This window comes from Mastomys coucha, unplaced genomic scaffold (genome assembly GCF_008632895.1).
Source record: "Mastomys coucha isolate ucsf_1 unplaced genomic scaffold, UCSF_Mcou_1 pScaffold15, whole genome shotgun sequence".
Lineage (NCBI taxonomy): Eukaryota > Metazoa > Chordata > Mammalia > Rodentia > Muridae > Mastomys > Mastomys coucha.
The window spans coordinates 108,409,752-108,436,136 of NW_022196897.1; the positions used below are offsets into that span (position 1 = coordinate 108,409,752).

General features: G+C 42.3%; 1 protein-coding gene across 4 annotated transcripts in view; it reads left to right on the forward strand.

The window, feature by feature from the left end:
* Window positions 1-25,134, forward strand: part of Sqor (sulfide quinone oxidoreductase) — a 51,225-nt gene extending 26,091 nt beyond the window's left edge. For all 4 annotated transcript variants that reach the window (XM_031371711.1, XM_031371713.1, XM_031371712.1 and 1 more), the window contains exons 2-10: window positions 4,752-5,002; window positions 7,282-7,452; window positions 12,090-12,143; window positions 15,205-15,399; window positions 17,093-17,302; window positions 21,290-21,473; window positions 23,090-23,157; window positions 23,532-23,710; window positions 24,854-25,134. In XM_031371711.1, coding sequence (XP_031227571.1) covers window positions 4,769-5,002; window positions 7,282-7,452; window positions 12,090-12,143; window positions 15,205-15,399; window positions 17,093-17,302; window positions 21,290-21,473; window positions 23,090-23,157; window positions 23,532-23,710; window positions 24,854-24,911 — 1,353 coding nt within the window. In that variant the 5' untranslated portion in view covers window positions 4,752-4,768 and the 3' untranslated portion in view covers window positions 24,912-25,134. The remainder of the gene's footprint in view (window positions 1-4,751; window positions 5,003-7,281; window positions 7,453-12,089; window positions 12,144-15,204; window positions 15,400-17,092; window positions 17,303-21,289; window positions 21,474-23,089; window positions 23,158-23,531; window positions 23,711-24,853) is intronic.
* The last annotated feature ends 1,251 nt before the right edge of the window (window positions 25,135-26,385 follow it).

Genomic DNA, 26,385 nt, shown 5'->3' on the forward strand with positions numbered 1-26,385 from the left:
TTTCTTCCTTCCTTCCTTCCTTCCTTCCTTCCTTCCTTCCTTCCTTCCTTCCTTCCCTCCCTCCCTCTTTCTTCCTTTCTTCCTTCCTTCCTTCCTTTCTTCCTTCCTTCCTTCCTTCCTTCCTTTTTTTTCTTTTTCCTATCTTCTAGCTAAGATCGTGTTGCCGTCACTTCCTGACGTCCTGACTGTTGCATTATATTTGGTTTAGGTCATTGTCAGAACTCCATGTGGTCTCCTCAGTGGTGTTTTCTGACATGGCTTCTAATAACAAATGTCTGGTTTTGCTCACCAACACCAACCCATTCTTTGATAACATTAGAGTAGTCCAACAATTCAATAACATATTTATGTCAACATTAAGAATGTTGGCCCCTCCCACCATCTTCACTTTAGATTGCCCCCAACAAATGATTATCCAGGTTACCCACACATTCATTCAGTTGATATAAATTCAGAACTTCCTACGATTAAACGTGCAGGTTTAATAACTATCTAGAACCTCTCAGAGAACTCAGGAACCCACTTAGCTGGCATTTACTGGTTTATTATAAAGGACACAAGAATGCCTGAACGGAAGGTACTGGGAACACAGTGCTTCTGGGCCTTCTCTGGGCATGCCATGGTCCCAGAGCCCCTGTGTCTGGAGCCATGGTCCCAGAGCCCCTGTGTCTGGAGCCATGGTCCCAGAGCCTCTGTGTCTGGAGCCATGGTCCCACAGCCTCCATGTCTGGAGCCATGGACCCACAGCCTCCATGTCTGGAGCCATGGTCCCACAGCCTCTGTGTCTGGAGCCATGGTCCCACAGCCTCTGTGTCTAGAGCCACAGGGAAGTTCTTGGAAGTTTATTCAGAATTTTTACTAGAACTCACTCTCCGACCTCACTGCTTCTCCTTCCTTCTTGTGGGTTAGAGGGTGGGGCTCAAAATCTCAACCCTGTAATTGCAATCATGTTTGGTTTTTCTGGTCCTGAGTTGAGTCTAGGGGCCCTACTGTGAATCATCCCCAATGTTGCAAAGCCAGAAAATGTTAAGGTTGAAGGAGCTTTGATCATAGAATGTGGAATAAAGTGACAGATGCATGCATTCACACACATGCATTCACACATGCAAGTATACTACAGTTCTAAAATGAGATAGTAAATATGGAAGCCACTGGCTTCTTCCTAACCTTTGACAATGTTCCAGGCTTTGTCTTCTTCATTCACAATGTTGGATGAGGGTTCTGTTCTGTTTTTTTTTTTTTATTTGATGTTATATAGCTAGAGTAAAAAGGATGTGGAGATTTCAAGTATTTTAGGGCATGAGACATTTACTCTGATACGTTCGTGGTTTTGGAATTATATATTTTAAGGTAGAATATGACTTTAAAGGCTGGAGCATGCTGCTGTTTATTAATGAAGTTGAAAAAAAAAACGGGCTTGGAAGGCGTTGTGCTTAGATACACTGAACCCAGAAACGAACCAAAGTAAACACTGAACTAAAGCAGGCGTAGCTTTCTTAGCTGAGCAGGGAAACATTTGTGCAAGTTTCAAAGAACTGAGGTCAAATAACTCGAGCTGGAGTGGCTGCAAACCAGAAACTTAGCTCTGCCCGTCTTTTAGGTTGCCTTACAAAAGGCAAATCAAGTGAACCAAAACCCTTCCAGTGGCTCTAAGCTGCAGTATGAGAGCAATAGAAAATGGTTTCTCCTTCTGGGAAGTTGTGGGAAATATTTTTTTCTCCATTTAACATTATCATCTGGTTCCATCCCTGTGATGAAAATCTGAGATAATCTGACACCTCATGCTTCCAGGGTTCTCTATCGGTCGTCACTCGGCCTCACTGCATTAGGTCGGTGCTGAGGCAGAGCATCACTGCTTGATGGAGGACTGTTCACCTCAAAGTAGCTAGGTAGCAGAGAGACAGGGGTCTGTGTGGAGGATGTAGAGATCAGGATTCCAAGGTCCTCTTCAGGGGCTTCCTATTACCTAACTTCCTCCAACCAGGTTCACCTCCTAAAACCACCACCACTTGCCAATAGTGTCAATAGGCTGAAGACCAATCTTTAATAGTGGGGACTTTGAGGAACTTCAGGTTCTAACAGGAATGTGCAACATGCATCCCAGAGACTAGATGTGTCCCCAGGTAGCTATGAATGTGGCCTGACCTATTTGTAGGTGGCAAAACACATATCACAATGTGAAAATGTTGGCTACTCCTGTTAAACTATGACAATGCTGGCACATACTTGTCCTGAGGATCACAGATACTGGATAATACAGTGACTTGAAGTAGAAGACCTAGACCTAAGTCAGTCTGCCACTTTTGGAAGAGTCACAGAAATGCTATCTGCCTCAGTTTTGTCACCTGTCCATTAGGTTGATATAGCCCACTCAGAAGTTCGATGCTGACAGAAAAGACATCACCAATGTCACTTATTATCATTGAAATGAATATTTTATTCTCAAATAGGTATTTAGTATATTTATAAAATAAAGAAAACCAGGAAAAAATCATAGTTATTCATTGTTCTAAAACTCAGAAAGAACTTACTCAATGTAACATTTTGACTCTTTTTTTCTTTTTATAATGCATTTTTCCCTTACTTTGTTGGGATAACATATATATTTAAATGCCATGATGTAATATGTTCATCTGTATCCAAACTGTAAGCATTTGATGTATTCTTTGAATACATTAAGATTTTAGAGGATTTCATGAGTCATTGTTGTAATCATATTTTACCCAAGCTTCCCTTAATATTCAATAATCAGAACACTGTCTCCATATAAGACTGAAGTGACCAGAAATTAACGTCTGTGGAAATAGTCAAGAGCCAGGACTGCCCCAGCCTGGGTGGAGTCTGTTGTTTGTCCTAGGATTATCAGTATTGATCCACAAACTGTTAGCAGAGGATTGGCATTTTATGAATAAGTATGCTAGAGACATCTTTGTAATCCTTTCCTCTTCTTCCACATTTGAAGTTTTTTCCTTAGAAGTGCAGCGGGGAGGGATGGCAGGTGTGATTTTGTAAAGCAGTTGCTTTGCTTTTAGACTGGAGGCAATAATGTATGGGCCTGCTCTGCTTTCTGTGGGCCTCGGATTGGAAAGTTTGTGTTCAGATTCACCAATGCTCTGCAACTGAGGCTAATACTGATTAAAACTGGCATCTACTTCCCTGACCCCCACCATTTCCTCCTCCTCCTCCTCCTTTCTCCCCTTCTCTTTCTCTGTCTTTCTTTCTTCCTTCCTTCCTTCCTTCCTTCCTTTCTTTCTTTCTTTCTTTCTTCCTTCCTCCCTCCCTCCCTTCCCCTCCCTCCCCCCCCTCTCTCTCTTTCTGTCTGTCTGTCTGTCTGTCTGTCTCTGTGGTATAATTAAGCTGGTGATGTTAGTTAGAAGTTAATGATGTTAGTGGCTAGGAATCTTTCTCCTCAGGGAGTGCTTACATTTTAACAAAGGGTTCTTAGACCCTGTTTGAACTCACAGGGATGAAACTGATAGAAACATCTGGGGGCTCCAAAGTTTGGATCCCTACGCTGTACAAGTCAATGATGTCCGTCATGCAAGGCCAGTGCTATGCATAGGAGCCCAGGGCAGCTCTTGAGAAGCCTCACTGGTCTCTCTACCAAGGAGCTGACTGCTCAGAGTGACTGCTCTCCTTTGTAAGGGAAGGGCATCTCTGGGAGAGTCTTACGGAGTAACTGTGAAGTTGATGCAATAAAAGACTGGTTAGCAGCACGGTCAGATTCTTTACATAAAGTACAACTTTATGATGCCAGGCAGGGATCCCTTTATGGCTTACATTAATCATCTGCTTGAAATTGCTCAATGTACTGAAGGCCTTTGCTTGTACAGCTAATGAGTTTGATTTAACTGTGTTTCCTTGGGTGAGCAGAGCAGGGACCTTAACTGGGAGCTGAGACCCTGACAGCCATGGTCAGAGTGAACTCAGTGGCAGAAAGCTGGACTTTTATTCAACTGTTGCTCTTGTAGCAAGGTCTTGTAGCAATGCTCCCTGTGGCAAGGACCATTACAGGTCTCTAGGTGCAGACCTGTCTACACATTTAATAAGCTTAAAAGCCAAAGAAACATGTGGATGTGCCCAAGAGAATGGCTGACAGCTGGAGAGAAACAAACAGTACCTTAGGTGAACAAGGATGGGTAGAAACAAATGATTAGGGTAGAAACAAATGATTAGTGAGATTCTAAATGGGGAGGAGGGCTAGAGAGATGGCTAAGCGGTTAAGTGCTCTTCCTGCTTTTTTAGAGGACAGAGTTCAGTTCCAGGTGCCCATATAAAAGCTCATAACCATCCATAAAAGATGGTCAAGATGGCTTAACAGGTAAAGGCACTTGCTACCAAGCCTGATGACCCAAGTTGATTCCCAGACCCACATGGTGGAAGGAGAGAATGAACCCCCACAAGTTGTTCTTTACTCCTACATGGGCATACATAGTGCACAAATAAATGTAAAAGGGGAGGGATACGTCTTTAAACAGTCCTAGATGGCCTGATAGCAGGAGAAAAGGAAAGGAAAGGAAAGGAGAGGAAAGGAAAGGAAAGGGGAGGAAAGGGAAGGGAAGGGAAGGAAAGATCATCCATCAGGCAGCTATCAACCCATAGCTCTCAGGAAGCTGGCTTCCTGGAAGGAAGTCAGACTTTAGCAAAAGACAGTAGGTACCAAATAGAGCTGATGTGATGGCAGCCTCTCTTTCCTAAGGTCACAGAGTGAACTTTCCTTGGCACTTACAGTCCCATCTGCTTCCTTTTAGCCTGATCTACCCTGGTGATGGCCCCACTGGTTGCTGTTGTATCCAGTCCACGTGCCCGGCTCTTTGCTTGTTTCCTTAGGCTGGGCACTCAGCAAGCTGGACCCCTCCAATTGCACACAGGAGCCTGCTGTACAGCCAAGAACCACTATGAGGTGCTGGTACTTGGTGGGGGAGCTGGGGGGATCACCATGGCCACTCGCATGAAGAGGAGAGTTGGAGCGGAGAATGTGGCCGTCGTGGAACCCAGTGAGGTGAGTGTCCCTTGGCGTATGTGAGAGCATGTATGTGCATGTGTTAGGCTGTGTGGGCACAAGGTTTTTATGTCTTGTGTTTAATGCTTTTTCATGGGCATAAAAAAGAGGAGGTGGCAAGGATCTGGGAAGAGTTTGGGGAGGAGAAAGAATATGATGAAAATATATTGCATGAAAAAAATTCATTAAAAAATTAATAAAAAAAAGTACTTGAGGAGAATAGAGCATTCCAAGATCTCTAAGCTTTTTGTGTCTTGCATTTCTAGCTCATTAGGGATGCTACACAAGTTACTACAACATAAGTGGCTTAAAATAACAAACACATATTCCCTCACAGTTTTTTGAGGCTACCAGTCCCAAACTATTGAAAAAGTCATGCTCCCTCTGCAGGTTGGGTGTAAAAGAGCAAAGGGTTTGCTCTGCCTCCCTCCTAGGCTCTAGCAGAGATTGCTCATGAAGTAATCCTTGTCAACCCAGGTTTGCAACATCATCTGCCTTCCTGGTCCTTGTATTTGAGTGGTACCCTCTAGGTGTCTCTGTGTTGTGAGAACTTTTACCTTGGGGTGGACTACAGTTAGGAAAAGTGTGCTCTACCCCTAAAGTTTGACTGCAGAAGCCAATGAGTTTAATAGGGCTACTCACAGATCACTAGGGAGGGACTTTGAGCAGGACCATAGATAATCCTGAGGCAGCTTCACTGCAAGGTCTGCATTCAGCATGGATGAGGATTCCTTGGGTATTACAGAGCTCTCTCTCTAGTCCCTACACACCTGTGTACTCTAACCTCTCCCCGAGATCCCGATGGCCACGTGGAATTAGGGCAAAATCATGTACAACTAGTTGGGTGGAGTGGCAGATGCTGTATCGTGGTTGACCCACAGTGGGTCTCCCACTGGTGCTTTTCTTTTCTCTCTTCTGGGAACAGAGCCATCATTTCTCTTTTTTGGATCCTCACCAGGCCTGTCCGTGCTAAAAGCTGGGTCCAAGATTAAAAGCTAAGTTTCCAAGATTAGAAAGATCAGGTGCTTTTGGGGTGGTACGGCTGTAGGCTGGGTGTATAAGGACGCACTCATGGGAAAGAAGGAAAGAGAAAGAAAGAAAGAAAGAAAGAAAGAAAGAAAGAAAGAAAGAAAGAAAGAAAGAAAGGAGGGAAGGAAGGAGGGAAGGAAGGAGGGAAGGAAGGAAGGAAGGAAGGAAGGAAGAGCTGGTCATGTTAAGGCTTTGGATACCTGCTGTGGTTGCCTGATTGCTGGAACTGATATTTATAGACCAAAGAAACTCTTGAGCTGGTGTTTTTGTTCCATTTTCTGTTCAAGATGGACTCAAAATTGATGAGCCCTCACAGCTGGAGCCCTCTGCCCTCCTCTTTCAGGATTACAGCCATTGTTGACCTTAGGGAGATTACAGACTATTCCTGTGTCTCCTTTACCACCCTCTGAGTTCTAGGCTGCTCTGGCTAGACAACCTACCCAAGTGCCAGAAACATTTTGACAATATGAAGAGTTTTTGGTTTCTTGGTCCACCCAATGAGTGAATTCTCACAAGCTATTACATTTAACTACCCTTTGCTCTGAGCCCAGAACAATCACAACTCATGTAGATTGGGGCAGTGATCAGGATGTAACGTGAATAAATAAATAAATTAATGAAAAAAATAGACTATCTAAAGCAAGATCATTGCAGAAGACCATGAGAATTTGTGTTCCGTTCTATTGGCTTTATGTGTAGAACTTCTGAGAAAGAAAGGACAGATGAATCAGAAGCTTCTGAAGTCCTTTGTGGGATCATAGTTTGAAGATAATGAGGTTTTGATAACCCTTAGACATGCCAGTGGGCTTTCAGACTTTCCATAACCTTCACATTATTTCAAGGAACCATGGGTTGCTTTTAGACTTAATTTTCCTTACTATCTACATACACAAATTACACACATAAGTAGATACATATGATCTACCTACATTGCATGTATGGAACAATACACAGTAAACATCAACTCAGCTTTTAGCAACAAACAATTGTGGCTAACTCAGTAGTCATTAAAGACAGCTTATCATTTTGTTTTGCCGGTCTTGGAATTATTTTTGGTTGGTGACAGTCTTCCAGAGTTAATGTATTAGAAGACACAAGAGTGGGGGATTAACCGTCTGCTGACTTTTCTATGTAGTGCTCTAAGGGTCAGAGCAGGGGAATGATTCAGAGTCTAGTTGAAAGAACTTCAACTAAGATGTTTTGGATAAGGCTCAAATGAAAACAAACTCCCTTAATATTTTGTTTGTCAGTGGCATTTCTACCAGCCAATCTGGACACTGGTGGGCGCTGGTGCCAAAGAGTTGTCCTTGTCGGGCCGTCCCACAGAGACTGTGATTCCATCCGGTGTGCAGTGGATTCAAGATAGAGTGGCGGAGCTGAACCCAGACATGAACTGTATCCGCACAGACACTGGCAAGGAGGTAACCATCGGGGCTGCTGGGCTTTCTTGTTATCTGGGGGTGGCATAGCCATTTCCAGGCTGCACATCTTTGGCATGGGAGCTGGCACAGATGCCCGTGTTTGTGTTTACAGATCTGTGTTGAAAGCTGCATGACATGGCAGTGCATAGTATATGGAATAGGCCGAAGGACTGAGTGGTTTTGAACATTCACTGTGTGACACAGTGGACCTTGATGATCAGTACAGCGTCCTGAGACTGAATTTTTGTTGAACAAATGCTATTTCTATGTATTAAGATAGCAGCTGCGTTTTCCCTTTCCTTTGAAATCAGCTAGTATTTCTAACTGACATCTGGCTCTCCATAGGAGGAGAGTATTGGGAAATATCTACCCCAGTCAGAGTCCAGACATTCTTCCAGTCAGTTAGGGGAGTACTGGGACTAAGGTTTGTCCCAGTACCAAGGGGAAACGATGCTGGAGGTGAGGTTCGGAAGCGCTTATCACTAGTTAGAAGTTTCCTTCTACACTAGACTCACAGGGTTTTCAATAACTCTTTCCTCCATATTTGATGGACCCATTGAAGTACAGTGGTGAGACTGCAGGCTCAGTCTCAAGCTGCAGTTGCATGTTTTCTATCTGCTGCTGAGCCCAGAAGTGCAGCTGCCAGCCAGTTCTTGTGGGAACCCACCCTTGTCCCAGGCCCCTCCTAGAGCTCCCTCAGCACAGAGCCCAGGATGCTTCATGGCACTGAGCTTGCTGTACAGAAGCCATAACTTTCCTCATGTCACAGGTCACCCCTTAAGGATGGAGGTTCCATTTTCTTCTTGCAGTCCTAGAACTAGTGAGGATCTCCGCAGTGCTTGCTGGATGACTGAGTCTATGAACACTTTCAGTTGCTCGTGAAAAATAGAGTTTTATCCAAGTAGTCAGATAATAAAAATCCATCCTGATCTGTACTCTGTGCCATCCAGAGAGTTGATACCTCGACTGTCTTGGTTCTGTAGGGAAGCCAAGCATGGCAGGGCATGGAAAGTGACAGAAGGCCTGAGATCTGTGGTGATGTCCTAAAGGGAAAACACAGGCACACTATAAAGGAAAGATACTTTGCTCTACACATACCTGGTGGTTTTATCAAAGTGTAATATCGATTATTTATAAGGATTGGGCGCAACAAGCTTATGGGAGGGAGGTCATTAAGAAGGAATAAAGACCAGCTAGAAAGAACATTACCACCACCACCACCACAACAACAACAACAAAACAAAACAAAAACAACCCCCCCCCCCAAACACAACAAAACCAAAGGCTCAAGCCTTTTGAACAAACTTCCAAGTCTGCTGGCCCAAACTCCAAGGAACAGCAAAGCTGGTAGACATGACTTTTGAGCAATTCCAGAGAACAACAGAGGCCTTGCCAGAAGGCCTAATATGGGCAAGTACTCTCATTGTATACACGAGGTGGGGGTGGGGACAGGGAGAGGGATCCTGACGCTAAGAACCTAGTAAATCAGCAGCCAAGCCCTTGCAAAACTCCTGGCTCACGGACTAAATAACTGTCACATAGTAATTTAGAAATAGAAAGGTGCCAACAAAAGGTTCAAAGATGACAAACCCACCCTCAGCCAGCCACTAAGCCGTGCTGGCTCATTCTGAACATACAGTCCATATTTCCCTGTTTAAATGTTCTTTAGAAAACAGTAACAACACTTCCTGAGCTTGCACCTGTGCAAGACACTGCTCTAAGTGCTTTACAGGTTTCTGCTCATTGAGTGCTCAAAGCAGCTCACGTGGTGAGGCAGGTACCGTTCCCATTTCACAAATGAAGAAGCCGAGACATGGCTTCCTTACAAGGATTTACTACACACCTTCCACGTCCTGGAAGCTAGTCTGAAGACTGAACTTACAAGGAGAGGGTTTATCTCCTCCAGGAACTCAGTCTGATGGGAAAGATAAGGGTTTCAGACAGTAACACAAGAAATTATGAAGCCACAGCACAAGAACCAATTGGATTCCTTAGGTCAAAGAAGGGTTGCCTAAGGAAATCTTTTCTTAGTTAAAGGATGAGCAGGCAGGCATTAATTAGGGTTAGAGGTAGAGGCTACGAGCAAATGTCTTGGAGCCAGTGGGGGACCAGGGAGAGACATTGGAGGAAATAAGCCAGTGTGGCTAGGATAGGAAAGGTAAGAAGGAAAACATTTAAGTTCAGCGAAGACACAAGGCTTATGGTCTAGAACACAGACTCCAGAGGCTGGGGCAACGGAGACACAGTATAGGTCATAGCAGTGCCCACAAGGCCACTTCTCATCTAGTGTCTGTGACAGGGGACAGGAAACTAAGAATAGAAGGATTTGGTAAATTGAATCATGTTTGCTAAAGAACATTGATTAATTTATGCAGTCTGAAGAAGGCTCTCTAGGGACATGCTACAAAATTAAAACTTGAACTTAAAGGCTCCCATCTGTGGTGAAAATTGCTAAGTGGGTGACAAGAATCATAATTCCAAAAGATTCAGACAGAGTGGGAGGATGGATTAAAACCAACAAGATGCCTCCCATGAGAGGTTATGTACTGATTTCTGATGCAATCAGCCTGTGCAGTGCTATGCTCAGTGAAATCCTAGAAGAACCTGATCAGAGTTACCAACTTCTTCCCTAACTTCAAAACAACACTCTACAATTTCCCCAAGTTTCTGAACCTTAGAAGTCACATATGATACATGGTCAGAACATCTACTGGGGCTCTTATTCTTCAGAGATGTAAAAAAATTTATAATCCTCAAGATAATGAACCCCATTACAGAGACACTGAGGAATCCCTGGATCTCCAAGAGGTCCACTCAATGAGGCAGGCCTGGTTGCTGTATTACCAGGGAGAGACCTGATCTATGAGCAAAAGACTGCCGGGTAAACAAGCCATGATGAACAAAGAGTGATAATAAGCAATTTACTCTGGTCTCCTGGAGATACCAAGGAAATGAAGGATGTTCTGAGCTATCAACAAAGGAACAACACTATATAAACTTTTAATTTCTTAGAAAAACATATGCACATATATTTACTTATATGAGCTTGCATAGATGCCTTCCTGCTTTTTAGGTAAGATTAAGAGCGGCTTTACACTCTTCCAGGACAGGGAAACCTGAGTTAGCAGGAGGTCATGTAGGAAGGATGGAAAGTTAGTTGTGAATTGACCTTGAACTCCACATGAATCAGCACTGTGCTGACATCACTGACAAAGGCAAACACAGCACCTGACTGTGGGAGAGAACTGCCCTGCTGTTTCTAGGCCACTCTGTTGTGTCCTCATGCCTTCTGGGTATTTTGTTCATAATAGCATTTATAACCCAAATGGCATTCCACATAAGGCAAAATCCCAGACTCTTGATACTCCTCCCCGCGCCCTTCAATGGCTGGTTTCCCTATGTAACCAAGACTGTCAAGCTGTTGACTCTGTGGACAGAGTAGACAGATCTGGATGGCTTCTTTCCCCCCGTTAACCTTGATAAACTTTCTATGTTTTTATTTTTATTTTATTTCTATTTCTATTTTTTTATTTTTTTGAGACAGGGTTTCTCTGTGTAGCCCTGATTGCCCTGGAACTCACTCTGTAGACCAGGCTGGCCTCGAACTCAGAAATCTGCCTGCCTCTGCCTCCCAAGTGCTGGGATTAAAGGCATGTGCCACCACTGCCTGGCGATGGACTTTTTAAAAAGTGCAACTAAAATTACTCCTTCATATATTTATTCATACAACCAGCATTGCTGAGTTCCTCTCTAGGTCTAGAACTGCAAGGAGAAGAAACAACCTTTATCCTCTGGGAGTGTTCTGTGAAGTGACGGAGGGCTTGGCCTCTGTATCACATGCTTACTGCCAAAAAGCATCATGGGTGCTGTACTAAGGGAGCTCTGGTAAAAGTAAGAGGCACAGGGAAGCCTGGACACACTGGAGTCAAGTCTGTTTTATGGCAAAGTGGGTCCTCTTCAACAACCTCTCCTGGATAGAGTAGAACATTCTTAGGTCTTGGATCCTACTCTGTTCAACTGCGGTCTGCTCAGCTTGCCTGTCCCTTTTAGTTTAATCTGAGATCAAGGGGATTCTCATCCATATCTCCTTTCTGGGCTCCTGGGTCTTATTTAATTGCCTTTGTTGTTTAGCTTTTTAAGGAATCTTCTTACACTTCGCTCTTACAGTTTCTCCTACTGTATCTTCCCCTTGATCCTAAACATTCATGTCCATTACCATATTTATGGATATCACTGTCTTCAGCATGAACAATCACAATCCTTATTTGAATCATTAAACACATACGATTGTGTAACGTATCTTTCAGTGACCTTTGAAGGAAGTTTCCCAATTGTGATATTGGTTCTGTTTGATCAGATTCATAAAATTATGATATATCATAAAAACAATCATATTCTAAAGACGATTGCCCATCTTTTGAGATTAGGAAGTTGTTCTTACTAGGCTCCAAGGCCTAAGATTTTTGAAACAATGAGATGTGTGGCAACAGAAAGGGAAGAAGAGTGGTCAACTGTGGGGCGTATCCACCCCACCCACCCTGCCCACCCTGCTCACTACTCGCATTGATAGATTGAGGCATAGTACTGTTTTCTGAGCATTGGTCTAACACTATGTATTTTTGGGTTTTGTGTTGTAGATCTCCTACAGATATCTTATCATTGCTCTTGGAATCCAGCTGGACTATGAGAAGGTACAGTCTTCAGTTGTTGCTGTGTTATACCCTCCAATTTATGCTAAGAAAAACTAAGATAAAATATTCTTTCCTTACATTCATTAGCAATTGGGAAATGACAGGGAAGTGGTTCTAAGCTACCCATCCACCCCCCCCAAGCCTAGCTTATTTCTCAGAGTCTTTTCTTTATGATTAAAAAAAAAAAGTCTTCTCTAAGATTCTGTCAATGATAACTATGTGTTTTAGCTTTAAAGTTTAAGTACAGTTCAGTATGTCTGTGCCCTAATTGTGTTTCTGGCAGAAACAAGCTCTTTCTGCACTCACAGGAAGCTGGCCTTGTTATGTAGGGCTGAGCTGGCTACATAAAAGAATTGGCTTTCCTTTGCAAATCAGATCTAGCTGTGAATTCTTAAGCGGACTATAACAGCAGAACATAGCTATTCATTCATCAGACTCTGGAAGCATGGTTAGGTTTTACTGTATAGAGACCTGAGTGTATTGGGTATGAAGTGACTAACATAGTTATAAATGATACCTGGAAGTTTCTTAGATGTGTTTTCAGCAGGCAAAGGAGCCACAAGGTCCTTGAGAACTGTGAGATTCAAGTGGATTTTCCCATAATACTTGAGAGTAATTCATTTGTTTTTGTGATTCCCAGGAGCATTTTGGGGACTGTAGGCAAATAGTTACAGCACATAAAGCCTGGTGCTGACACAGGCTGCAGATCCATGGTCCCAGCTCATAGAGGTGGCTCATGGAAGATCTTTGGGGTGTGTTTCTATGTGAAGAATTATGACATGCCTGTTGTGTGGGGAAGGTAGTGGAGATGTGTTGGAATATGAAAGTTCTCTAGAGGCTTCTGTTCCTATAAGGAGGGAGGAAAATGCCAGGATTGAGAGTTTGTAGCTCCCTCTTGTCATGAGCTAAGAAACAACAGTCTTTTTTCTTTTTTTTTTACAAATATATTTATTATTATTATTTGGAATAGCAGCAACTATTACATTTTGGATACTTGATGCACATAGGAAACTGACTCTAAGTATATAAGTATGCAAGTGTATGTAAGTATAGAGTAATCCCAATACAGAGCTACTTTATCTTCACTCTCAGTTTTTAAAGGCAGCCATTACTATGAAATCATTGTTAGAAACAAACAATGAGTTCTAATTATATCTGTGCCAATACAATATGCATATGCTTTCTTGTTCTGGACTGCTCCAATTTACCCTTTAGCGACTGTACATCTATATACTCCCTAGTCAGCTTTTATAAACCATGTATGTGAAACCAGTTATTATGCAGTTGTAAGTAGCCTTTAAGTTTCTTACGTTTCTCTGGCTATATTTAAGTCTGAAAAATAAAGACTATGAAAGCATGCATAAATATATACTGATAAGGAGAAAAAGATGCAGAGGATTGATCCTTTATGGATTCCAGTGAGGAAGGTTTTTTTTTTTCCTTCATCTCAGAAATAAAGAAACTGAGGCTAAGAGAATATAACTTAACTATGGCTAGTGCACTACTGGGTACCCATTGCTTGAAAATTCTAGAAAACTTCCCAGGTGAATGTAAAGCAAAAATGAAGGCAATCATCTGCAGATACAAGATCCCCATGGAGCCCTAGGCAGGAATGTGATGGTTTTTGTCAGGCTGGATCTCCACTGTGTCTGTTGGATGTATGGGGCTCTCATGCTTGACGCAGACCATTTGTCCCTGCTCTTTCTCATGCCAGCTCCACTGAGTGTCTTCAGCATGGTGTCCTGCTCACTGCCCTGTCTGAAGGGACAGACGGGATAGTCCTCAGCCTCCCTTGTATTATCAAAGGGCAATTCATTTCTTCTCTTCCCTGATGCTCACGTGTCACCCCTCTGCTCCCATCGCTTTGCTCCTGAAAGCAATACTGGTGAATGAGGGAGCATAGAACATACCTCACCACCATACAGAATTTCCAGGAAGGGGTCTGGCTGCCATGTTATGGCACCTTTTCTTTTAACAGTGGCTTGTAAGTCCAAGGTAACTTACTCAGTTACAGCACTGTTAAGTAGGAAAGGTGGGACAGAACCCAGGACTTAAATATTCCAAAGTTCCAAATATTCCATGCCTTTATTGCCTACTTTACTATCTCACCAAGAGTTTGATCTGCACAACCCAAGAGTAATTTAAGTCTTCTGTTATTGACATCATGGATGAACAGTTAGCTCTTGGTCCTTTCTGCCTCTCCTCAGAAAGGCAAGTGGTTCTCCTGAAGGCAGTTCTGGCTGGCATCCTGCCCTCACTCTGGAGGTGGGAAGAGCTGTATCGGAACTGCACCCTCTTGTCCAGGGAGGTAGGGACTGGGTTCTTCAGGGCTGACAGGTGACTTCAGGGGCCACCGTTATGGTCTGAGCCTCTCATTTGCCTGTCTGTTCCATGCATGAGTACAGGGGGAACTGATGCTACTGTCATGTCTGAAGGGCTGTAGAAATGGAAAAGAACAAGGGCTCCAAAAAGCAGTGGCATAGTTTTGCTTACTTAAATATGTGAATTTGCTTTAATCTCTGATAATTGGTAAATTTATATGTATATCAAAAAGAAATGTATTTATTTCTTTGTAGTTTTGTGAATTAGCATGCATCATAATGGTTTTCATAAGGAGATCTCCATGTGTTTTTGTTATCCTGATCTACACTAGTAGGCCCCTTCCTTCCCTTAAATGTTCCTTCCTTAGGTTTTCATGTCCAGTAGACTACATTATTTCTCTTCCCTTCCTTTCCCTTTCTTATGGCCTCTTCCTTTCCTCTTATGGTTATATTTTCCATTTCCTTATGTGCGCGCACACATACACACACACACACACACACACACACACACACGCACACACACACAAGTTTAAGTCTATAATATGCACATGAGAAAATATGTTATTTGCTTTTTTGAGTTTGGTGTATTTTGCTTAATACAGTGACTACATTATATTAATTTTCTACAAATGTCATGATTTAATTCTTCATGGCTGAGGAAACTTCTATTATCTATCTGTTTTAATCTATCTTTTTAATCTATCTTTTTAAAAAACAAATTTCCTTGTGTTTGGCTGCAGATTAAAGGACTACCTGAAGGCTTTGCTTACCCTAAAATAGGGTCCAATTACTCAGTGAAGACGGTGGAGAAGACGTGGAAGGCCCTGCAGGACTTCAAGGAAGGCAATGCCCTCTTCACCTTCCCAAACACTCCGGTGAAGTGTGCTGGTGCACCCCAGAAGATCATGTACCTATCAGAAGCCTACTTTAGGAAGGTGCGGCTCCTCTTCAGGACAGAGTCGACAAGGGCAAGGGCCACCAACTGAGCACCTGCCACAAGTCCACTTTTATCTCCGCCATGCCACCTTTCTGTTTCTCAGAGTTTTGTTCCATTTGAACACAGTTGCATAGCTGGATGTGGAGACCACTCACTATGCATATTCTTTCATAAAGCTGTTCTCACAAATTAGAAGAGGTTTTTCTGTAGACTTAAAAAAAATATGGTGACAATCATACTATATATACAAATGAAGTATTCCATTTAAAACTGTGTAAAAGCCCATTGGCAAACTATGTTAGTGATTGGCCAAATACTTTAATATTTGTAGTTAGGCCATTAATTATAAATTACACATATATACATATATAAATACATATATAAATCACACAAACATATATGTATATAATACATGTATTATATGTATATATGTATATATATGTGTATATAGTGACTTTCAATCGCTTTCACTCAGGCTCAGGGGTTATGAGTATTTTCTTTTCTTTTTTTTTGTTTGTTTTACAAATATTTTTTTTATTTTAGATATTTTCTTTATTTACATGCGAATTTCTCCATTCCCAGTTTCCCCTCCAAAAAACAAAAAAACAAACAAAACCAAACCCCTGTTGCCTCCCCCCTCCCCATGCCTGCCACCCCGCCCTCTCCCACTTTCTGGCCCTGGCATTCCCCTACACTGGGGCACAGAACCTTCACAGGGCTGAGAGGCTCTGACAGTATCTGACTGACACAGATGTAGAGGCTCACAGCCATCCATCGAACTGAGTGCAGGGTCCCCAGTGAAGGAATTAGAGAAAAGACCAATGGAGCTGAGGGGTTTGCAGCCCCTTAGGATGAACAACAACATGAACTAACTAGTACCCTCGGAGCTCCCAGGGTCTCAACCACCAACCAAGGACTGCACATGGAGGGGTCTGATTGTTCAAGCAACATGTGTATAGTGGAGGATTGCAAAATGAGTATTTTCTGGCTCTTGATACATGTATTTGCAAAAAGGCAAAATGCCAATTTTAAAGGTAAAATAATGTTCACAATGGAATTTCAGAGCTTGTGTAAAGAGGTTTTGTTCTTTTTGTAATGAGGGCCAGGGGAGGTTTGCCCAAACACCTTCTGTGTGAGAGCAGGTGGCTGCCCGTGGGATATACCTGGTGTCCGGAAGTGGGGGCTGTTTCTGCCCTCCTTAGGCTTTACTGAGGTATGGTATTCCGTTCACTGAGGCATGGTTTGGCTGGAGCCATGGCAGGACTCAAAGCAACTTGCGCTTCTATAAAAGGACAGAAAGGGAGAAAGGCGGGCGGGGAGGATGGCCTGAGGATTGTGGGCTGGCTGTGTTCTTGGAACCTGGAGCGAAGCATGTGGTCCCTGAACTCTATAAACTGCAGTGGGACCTGTGAGGTGGCGAGTTAAGAAACAGCTCCAGTGACTGCTTCTGATGACAAGGAAGTTCCTTCCAGATCATAGGGGTTGGTATAAGTTTTTGAAGTTCTACCAGCTTAACTTGTGAGAAAATCTCTACAGAGGGTTTTAATTTTAGTCTGGATGAAAAGAGAGAGAGAGAAAGAGAGAGAGAGAGAGAGAGAGAGAGAGAGAGAGAGAGAGAGAGAGAGAGAGAGAGAGAGAAGCAAAATGGCAGTTGGAGTAATTGTCTGCCTTTCCTCTTCGCTTTTTCTTAGACTGGAAAGCGACCCAAGGCTAACATCATCTTCAACACAGCTCTTGGAACAATTTTTGGAGTTAAGAAGTACGCAGATGCCTTGCAGGAGATCATTCGGGAGAGGAACGTTTCTGTCAACTATAAGCACAACCTTATTGAGGTCCGAGCTGACAAACAGGAGGCTATTTTTGAGATCCTGGACAAGCCTGGGGAGAAGCACGTGGTTCATGTGAGTAGAAGGTTAAGCTGGCTGCCTGGAGCCTTATCTGCTGCTCTGAGCAACAGATGTAGGTCCCCCTGGACCACCATTGCTACTTGCTGGGGAAGGCTGCTGCTGATAGAGAAGGAAAGAGAACTGAAGAGGGCAAGATGGGAGAGACTGTGTCAGCAGGGAGTGTGGAGTGCGGATCTGCAGCACCATGTAACTTTTTTTTTTTGTCTTTAACTCCCCTTTCCCTGATACTCAAACTATTTCACTTCATTTTATTGCCTGGAGAGTTTAGGGAGTGCTTCTTCAAATGCCCTGTGAATGTCTAAACCTTTGGTGTGTGAGACTCAGCCGGGCTTGTGAACTGGAAGGGAGCTGTGGGTTGCTCATGACAGACAGGAGTGTTTGTTTTTCGTCTGTGGAGGAAGCTGGCTTTACACATCTTTCACCTGTGCAAACACCCAACCCTTAACTTCCTTCTCAAAGGACTTGGCAGAGCCACCACCTTCCTTGGAAAGATATCAGCCTGTGGTGTGAGCTCTGGGTCTTGGGCATCTGTGCCTTTCCCCACAGAGCGGGAATATTGTGTTTATGGAATAATTACGAAGATTAAGCACAAGATGCAATGGTATTGGAGAATATTTGTTCCTACTCTTTTGGTAGGAGCTATCAGCAGTGAGAAAAAGCATGTCCCGCTCACATTGTACTCTGTATTTAATGACGATGAGTTCCATAAAAATTTGGAATGAACCAAAGATTAGTCTTCTAGATACCAAAAAATTAAATAAGAACCTTTTCAGCTTAAGCTCTTTCTAAAACTCACTGCACCCATTTTTTTTTTGTTCTTAAACAGAATATATTAAATATCATTAAAATGTTACTGATGGCTCAGGGGCATACTTTAAAAATCCTTTCTTTGAAAATATCCTCAAACTTAGAGAAGTTATAAAAATAAAAATAGCAGAAATAAAATTGTGCATGTCTTTAGCTAGATTCATGTACAGAATCTTACAGCCTTGCTTTAGCTTTATTATTTGATTTCCCCACATATAGGTGACAGTTGTCATGCATTCTTTTCCTTGTCTCTAGATAATTTTTCTAGATACATTTCCTAAGATAAGGGTACTTTCTTATGTAAACACAATAGTTAAATTATTACTTACTATGTGCTTAGTAAATTTGGCATATGAATGATATTTTTATCTACTACATGTGTGCAATTTTGTTGACTGACCCAATAGTTCTACAACACTCTTCCATGTCTAGTACAGTTAGTCTGATGTCTTTTTAGCCTCCTTCAGTCTGAGACATTTCAACAGCTTTCCTTTATCTTCTGTGACTCTGACATTTTGATATGACATAGCCTTCCTCTCTGCATTTTCTCAAAAATGGAATTTTCCTCATTTCTGCTGATGAGTTTTGCTTTATGAGCAGTGCATAAGCAACCTGTAGTCCAAGGAGTTCACTGCAAGCATTCCGGGGTTCTGTTCTGGTCTCTAGTCCAGACGAGGCTTATTTTCTCCACTGAATTACTATCTTTTTCCTTATCTTCAGAGAGGTATTTTCAGACCAAGCATGCACTCTATTCTTTACAGTACCACCCAGACTTAGTACCCACTGCAGATGCTCATCTGCTTTGCTTTTCGTGTGAAGATTACAAAATGATGGTTTCTTTTTTTTTTTTTTTTGGACTCCAGCATTTTATCCACACTTAGCAGGAAGCACTTGGCATTTATCAGCAAGTTCCTTTTTTTGTGTGTGTTTATCAATTAATTACTGGTATGAACTCATGGCTGCTCATCTTCTTTAATGTTTTGTCATTTATTAACATTCTTATAGTTATTTTTGTTATCCAATTGTTCCACATTTGGTCAGAAGCTTCACACTGGTTTTGGTGTCCTTGTGACACAGCTCTTTTTTCTTTTCCCCAGCACTTCTGTGATATCTGCTCACCTGGTTCTGTCTCCCCGTGATCAGGGTCCTCACTGTGAACAGAACTCATACAGCTGCGCCCAAAGGGCCCACTGGAGTTTTTGTGTGGACACTAGTTATCATTTCACACAAGTTGTTGTCAATGTTGGTTTTTGCTTTCCAGCTTTCAGCCTGTCACAGTTGTGAGGTTTGGAAGGTCCTCAGGCTGTCACAGTTCAGAGGTTTAGAAGGTTCTTCCCCCTCTAGATTTTTTTTTTTTTTTTGAGACAGGGTTTCTCTGTATAGCCATGGCTGTAGACCAGGCTGGCCCTGAACTCAGAATTCCGCCTGCCTCTGCCTCCCAAGTGCTGGGATTAAAGGCGTGCGCCACCACTGCCCAGTTCCTCCTCTAGATTTTTAAACTTGCTGCTCCTGAAATTTTTTTTTTTTACCTGGAAAACAAGTGATCAAAATTTGTAAATTTTACGTAATGTAGAAGTGAATGGACTGTGAGTGGCTGACAAAGCAAAGTTCTCTAAGTGTGAGCTTGAGCTGGATGGATGAGAGGAGATTTTTCCTTTACCAAGTTTGTAAAGGGGATGGTATTTTGTGTCACCGCTCAGTGATAAGATTTCAGCACATATATTTCAATTAAGCTCTTAGACTATGAATACCAAAAAGCCCACTGAAGACTTTGAAGTAACTCCTACCAGGGCTAGAATTGCCCAGAGAGCTTTTGAAATGTGCTGATTCCTGGGTATCCATAACACACATTTCGATTAATTGGCCTGGAGTGTGGACTGAGGAACACTGAATTTCAAAACTTACTCTAACGATCCTCATGTTCAACTGACTGGGAACAGCCATTTAAGGAATTATATATTCCCCGAAGCCTAAAGCCTAGTGTTTTTTTTTTTTTTTTTTTTTTTTTTTTTTTTTTTTTTTTTTTTTTTTAATAGAAAATGTGTGTGAACTGGTCAAGGCTTCTCCATGATCATTAACAGACAGACCTGTTTTCAGGGACTCAAGCTCTCAAAAGGCCCCTCAAAGGGTATAATGTTCGAGAGCAGTAAACATTAGCAGCCCTTTCCTGAGGTTAAATAAGCCTATAACTGAAAGTTTGAATAAATGAAATTCAGCTTTTTGACTTCTGGCCCCTCAGTGATTGTTGAGTCCCATGGGACACGAGAGGCTGTTGACATCCCCTTTATAGAGAGCTTTACACAAGGTTGAGATGGCTCTAACATATAAACATTTTTACCCTTAAGGAAACATGGATCATTGAGTAAAATGTGTCCTGAAATAGACCTGACAAGACACTGAAGTTGCTACATGGGATTGTAAAATAAAACAAATAAAAGGCACGACTTTCAAAAAGTGAAAAAAATTATACAAATTACACATTGAATGAATGAGGCCTCAGCAGGGATCATCTGGGGCAGCCTTTATTTATGTGTTTGGGAAAAGGAAACCCATCTCTGCGTTCAATACTACTCCATACACTGAATGCTAGACTCGTTACTCCTCCAGGATGTTGTTAGAGAATTTTATCCCTCAGTTTGTCCTCTCATATTGGTGACTTGGAACTTTTCTTTATGCATTTTTAGAGCTGAGTCCTTTGGAGCAGTGTTGTTTTAACATGATCTTTACAAGTTTCAAGGCTTTCTAAACATCTCCTTCCAGAAAACAACTGAAGAACCAAACTCAGATAGCACTAAGTTGACAGTTGAGGGTCTGAGAAAGTTATAAACAATATATGCCACTTCTCAATTTTTAGCAAGAAATGATAGCATTGATGGAGTATTTCAGAACATTAGTGAATTCTACTTCAAAATATTGGGTTCCCCATCTCTCCTATTGAAGGTATTTGGGCTCAGTATAGTCAGATAATAGCAACCTGAGAGGACATCTGTTTAGTTTCTCATTATCCTCCACCGTAGCCCTTAAAGTCTTGGAGAGCATATGGATTGATACATTCACTAATGTATAATGCTCCCTGTGGCCATTATGAAATACAAAACGAGGAAGACGGAGAGAGGCTTGTGGGTTTTGGACACATGGAAAATATGCAAATGTGGATGCTCTTGTCTTACGTAGTATGAAATGCTTCATGTCACACCACCTATGAGCTCACCAGATGTCCTCAAGAAGAGTCCTGTGGCTGATTCTGCTGGCTGGGTGGACGTGGATAAAGAGACTTTACAGCATAAGAAATACCCAAATGTGTTTGGCATTGGGGACTGCACCAACCTCCCAACTTCAAAGACTGCTGCTGCAGTAGGTAGGTTACCAGCTCTGATTCTCTTCAAAGTTCCAGGAAAGCCAGAAAAACAGAAGTTTAGCACAGACTTTCAGAGTTCAAAGATTTTAATCATATTCTATTTATGATGAGTAAAACCTTTTGTGATCAAAAAATGACTTTGACTTCCCCAAGACAGGCAGAATCAAGTCCTCAATGAACCTGGGGTTTTATGGAGAAGAAAATAGCTTTTAAGGGCTTTACCAAAATACCAAAGGAGTGTGTCCTTACCTGTCACAGGGCAATAAAGAGATGACCTCTCCCAGCTCGCTCCCTAAATAGTCAGTTTTGTGACTGCCACACTTATATCTGTGGCACTCTTGGTCCCTGGTACCAGGCAGCTTGGCTATTTTTCTTCTGCCTAAAACACGGTAGAGCTAGGGGGGGCATTTGTTTCTCTAGGAAACACATGCAAGTCAATGAAAGCTTGCAGACCAGAAAATTGTTCTGTATAGACAAGCACAGTGGAGCATGCCCTGATTGGTACATGATTAAGGCCTCAGCCTGGAAGACTAAATTCTTTACCTGGATGTTCTGCACTAGCAGTGATGGGGAGAATTGACTTTTAGGTTCTGTCCTCTACAGACAGGAGCTGTCTTCTGTGGATGCCATAAAACATGGGCCTCTCAGCCGATGGCCAGATAGCATTTTGTGTGAATCGGATACGTTTCTATGAGATCTACCAAATGTCTTTTCATTATCAATGATATTTAACTCCCATCTCTTTAATTTCAAAAATCTCCACCAATGAAAAATTTGAAAAAAATTACATATTTTATTTATTACTCTTTATACTTTTATATGTTTTTAATGAGTAATTTGAAAGTAGTTGAGGCATCATGATACTTCTTTGCCTTAAATAACTTAAACCTGCCTCTCCTGGAAAGTACACATTCCTCCTTATCTATAGAACTTTTATTATGACCAAGAAACTTAACACTGTATGATAAATCTGTCTCACATTCAGGCCAACTCATATCTTCTAAAAACATTCTTGTAGCTTTGAGGTGAGTTTGCATTGTGTTTGGTAGGCCTGGAGTTGGTTAAGGTGGGCCATGCCTGCTGCACTTATGTAATTACATTTATTTATTTGTTTATTGGCATGAATTCACAGCGGTTAGAGGACAGCTTGGGGTTGGTTCTTTCCACCCATCCTATGGGTCCTGGGAATTGAACTCAATTCTTGGTGGCAAGTACCTCTGCCCGCTGAGTCCTTAGCCTGTTTTCTCTTGGTAACTAATGGATAGCATGTGAGACAGTACCTTTAATTTATATCCATATTACGCGCATTTCTGTGGTAGAAAGACCTAATATAAGAGGTTAGATTGCTTTTAGCCTATGCCAGACAAAGGCATTAATTCAGTGCTTCAGATACAGTTTTAAGTATGACCAAACAAGACTTATTAAGTGAAGGCTTCCTCCCAGCTCTGCCATCTGGAATTGAGGGTCCTTCTGATAGTCAGAACTTCACGTAAAAGGATGATCTACTCACAATCTAGAAGGGTATGGGTGGAATTACCATGATCTTGTTTATATTAATGTTATATACAAAATAGTTTTCTTGGAAAAGCTGATGCTAAGACTCTGTTCTCTTTTAGCTGCCCAGTCCGGAATCCTTGATAGAACAATTTCTCTGATTATGAAGAATCAAAGACCCATACAAAAGGTTTGTATACCTATGAGAGTTATGCCTCATTGATCACTTCCCCTTCTGTATGAAGGTAGTGTTCTTCCATAATTCTGACACTTTCTCATTAGCTTATACCATAAGAATTTGATTTGTCTATAGTATTATTACATAATTTTCATTTTTCGCAGTCCAAAAAACTAGAAACTAGGAGACTCGCTTGCGCGCGCGCACACACACACACATACACACACACACACACACACACACACATGCATGCACACACACACGCACACACACACATGCACGCACGCATGCACGCACGTGCACACCGACTTTAGTCACTCAGTAAATAATAAATCATGGAGTTCCATGACAGGAAGTACTTTCTTTTCCCGTTCTCATGATTTCAGTATGATGGCTATACCTCGTGCCCACTGGTGACTAGCTACAACCGTGTGATTCTTGCTGAGTTTGACTACACAGCTCAGCCCCTGGAAACCTTCCCCTTCGATCAGAGTAAAGAGCGAATTTCTATGTACCTCATGAAGGCTGACATGATGCCGTTCCTGTACTGGAATATGATGCTGAGGTGGGTGTCTCATCTGGTGCCTGTTCAGTGGGCACTGACTTGTTTGGGGGTGAGCTGTTGCAGAGGGTCCTTCTAGCTTCCACTCAAAGCAGAACTTGCTACTGAGACCTACTCTACTGCGCCATTTCTCAAGAATTAATGGTAGCCCTTTAAGAACTCCTGAGCCTCATCCATACTTGGGAAAGAGGGCTGCCCTAGGTAAGGGGGAGGTTTGCAAGAGCTCCGTCTTGTGGTGGGGTGCCCACTCTTCTTTTCATTCTCGGGAGGAACCATTTCCATTCTCCATTTCTTTTTCTTTTTGTTCCCAGATGAATTAAATAAATAATAATGCTAGTAATAATACTATAATAAAAATTATTTTACATGCCAAGTGCTTCCTCATCTGCTACCTCCCTTTGGTTTTACTATGTTTGAGAAACATTAAAAGTAATTAAGAGAATAGAGATAGACTCAAGTTCTGACATAACTTTGAATAATGTTTTTATCATTTACTTGCTGAGCAAGTTGATTAGACTATGTTTAGTTTATTATCCCCAAATTGAAAATAACATTAAGGAGATAATACAGAGTCAGACAATGGTAGGTATTCAATAAGTAGACTACCACAAATTAATAACTCCTCTATGCTTAAAAAAAAGTACTGTTTGGCTTTTCCAGACACATATGAGATTGATAAGTTAGGATACCCACACCAGTGATCCTCAATCCAGGATGATTTGAGGGACATTTGGCAATATTTGGAGACATTTTTGGCTGTTATCATTGGAAGGATGCTGTTGACGTCTAGTGAGCAGAGATGTGGGATACTGCGATGCACAGGGCATCCCATCATAAGGAATTGCTGGCTCCTAAATATCAGTAAGGTTGAGAGACTCTGCTCTCCTTTGAAGTCCTGAGGTGAAAGTAAGCAGGTAGCAGCATGCACGTAGCCACAGCTTTGTGGATACATGCTGAGTTTAGTCAGCATGCTGGCTGCATGTCAAAGCTAGGACTCATTGTAGGTTGTTCCAGTTGTGACATCCTTTCCACTTCAATAGACATGTCTTGCCTTATGTGCTTATAGGCATCCCCTAGTGACTTCTTGTGACATGATGTCACCTCATCTCCTTTGTCTCCGTGGCCTCTCTGTGTTGTTTGTTACAGAGGCTACTGGGGAGGTCCAGCCTTCTTGCGGAAGCTGTTTCATCTGGGCATGCATTAAAGATGGCACGTGGCTTGCTCTTCTTGGATGGCTTCTGGACCAAAATCGCAGTTTCTGATTGACACGACAGATACAAGGGACTCACTCAGAACCTCACCCTTAAGGAGTTTCCTCCTGGACATGGTGACCTTTCTAGACCTCTGACTAGCTACCATGTGGACAACTCAGAATGAGTCTTTGGAAACATCCAATGAAGTAATAAAATTCTATTTTTTAAATAAAACTTTGCTGTTGATTTACTTATTTGAGAAAATCTCTTGACTAGCAGGGATGGGAGGTTGTAGCCCTTGGGAGAAGGAGCTGGTGTTGGGGTGATGGCTTTCTTGTTGCTTACCTGGTGTGTGTTCAACTTACAGCTGGCACTACTTTCTAGAGACTGAGTCACGGGACAGAACTGTCCAATGACATCATGCCAAAGACTGTGTTTCAGCCCCTGCTTAGAATTCCTCCTGCAGGAGACAGCATGGAGATTCTAGAGCCCAGGTGCCTCCCCTTGGGTGCCTTTGACACTGAGCTGAGCCTGTGCTTTTCCAGGTGGTGACAGGCACTATAGGTTACTAATCTCTTCTAGTTCCAGGTCCTCTGCTGGGCAGTTTTGACTCTGGGAGTCCTACAAATTTGGCTGAACCTAAGATTTTCCTTTCTTTCTTCCTTCCTTCCTTCCTTCCTTTCTTTCTTTCTCTCTCTCTCTCTCTCTCTTTCTTTCTTTCTTTCTTTCTTTCTTCCTCTCTCTCTCTCTCTCTCTCTCTTTCTTCCTATTTTTTTTTTTGAGACAGGGTTTCTCTGTGTAGACCAGGCTGGCCTCGAACTCAGAAATCTGCCTGCCTCTGCCTCCCAAGTGCTGGGATTAAAGGCGTGCGCCACCACCGCCTGGCTCCTTTTTTTCTATATTCCATCAGGGATACCACCCGTGTCACAGTCGGAAGTTCAGTCCTCCTCCCTTCACTTTCAGTCTCCTCTATCCTGCAGGGCATTTCCTCTACTAAATTTCTTGTTAACCTAATTCTGTCATGGCACCCAAGTTCCCCAGAGGAGTTATGCAAAGAGTGTCATGTTGGATCTGAAGAATTTCAGTGGCTAAGGCAAGTCTTGTCTCAAGTCACCCCCAGTTTGGCCAATAAAGTGTTGAGTGAGTTTGGACTGGAAACAGCTCCAGTTTACTTGAAGTTCAGTAGTAGCTCCAACATAATTCACTGTTAGTCAGTTGATAGTGGAAGTTTAGTTTCAGGCTGTCTAGAAGTTTAAAGGCATGTATATTTCATCTTCATAAATGACTGATTTTATAACATTTTAGAATTCAAGCCTTTTAATGTGTTACCAAATCTCTCTGGGTCCCTGGAATTCTACTTATGACTCTAGAAACCCTATTCGGACATATATTCATTCAGCAACTGTTGACCAGACACCTTCTTTTTTTTATTAGATATTTTCTTTATTTACATGTAAATTTCTCCCTTCCCAGTTTCCCCTCTAA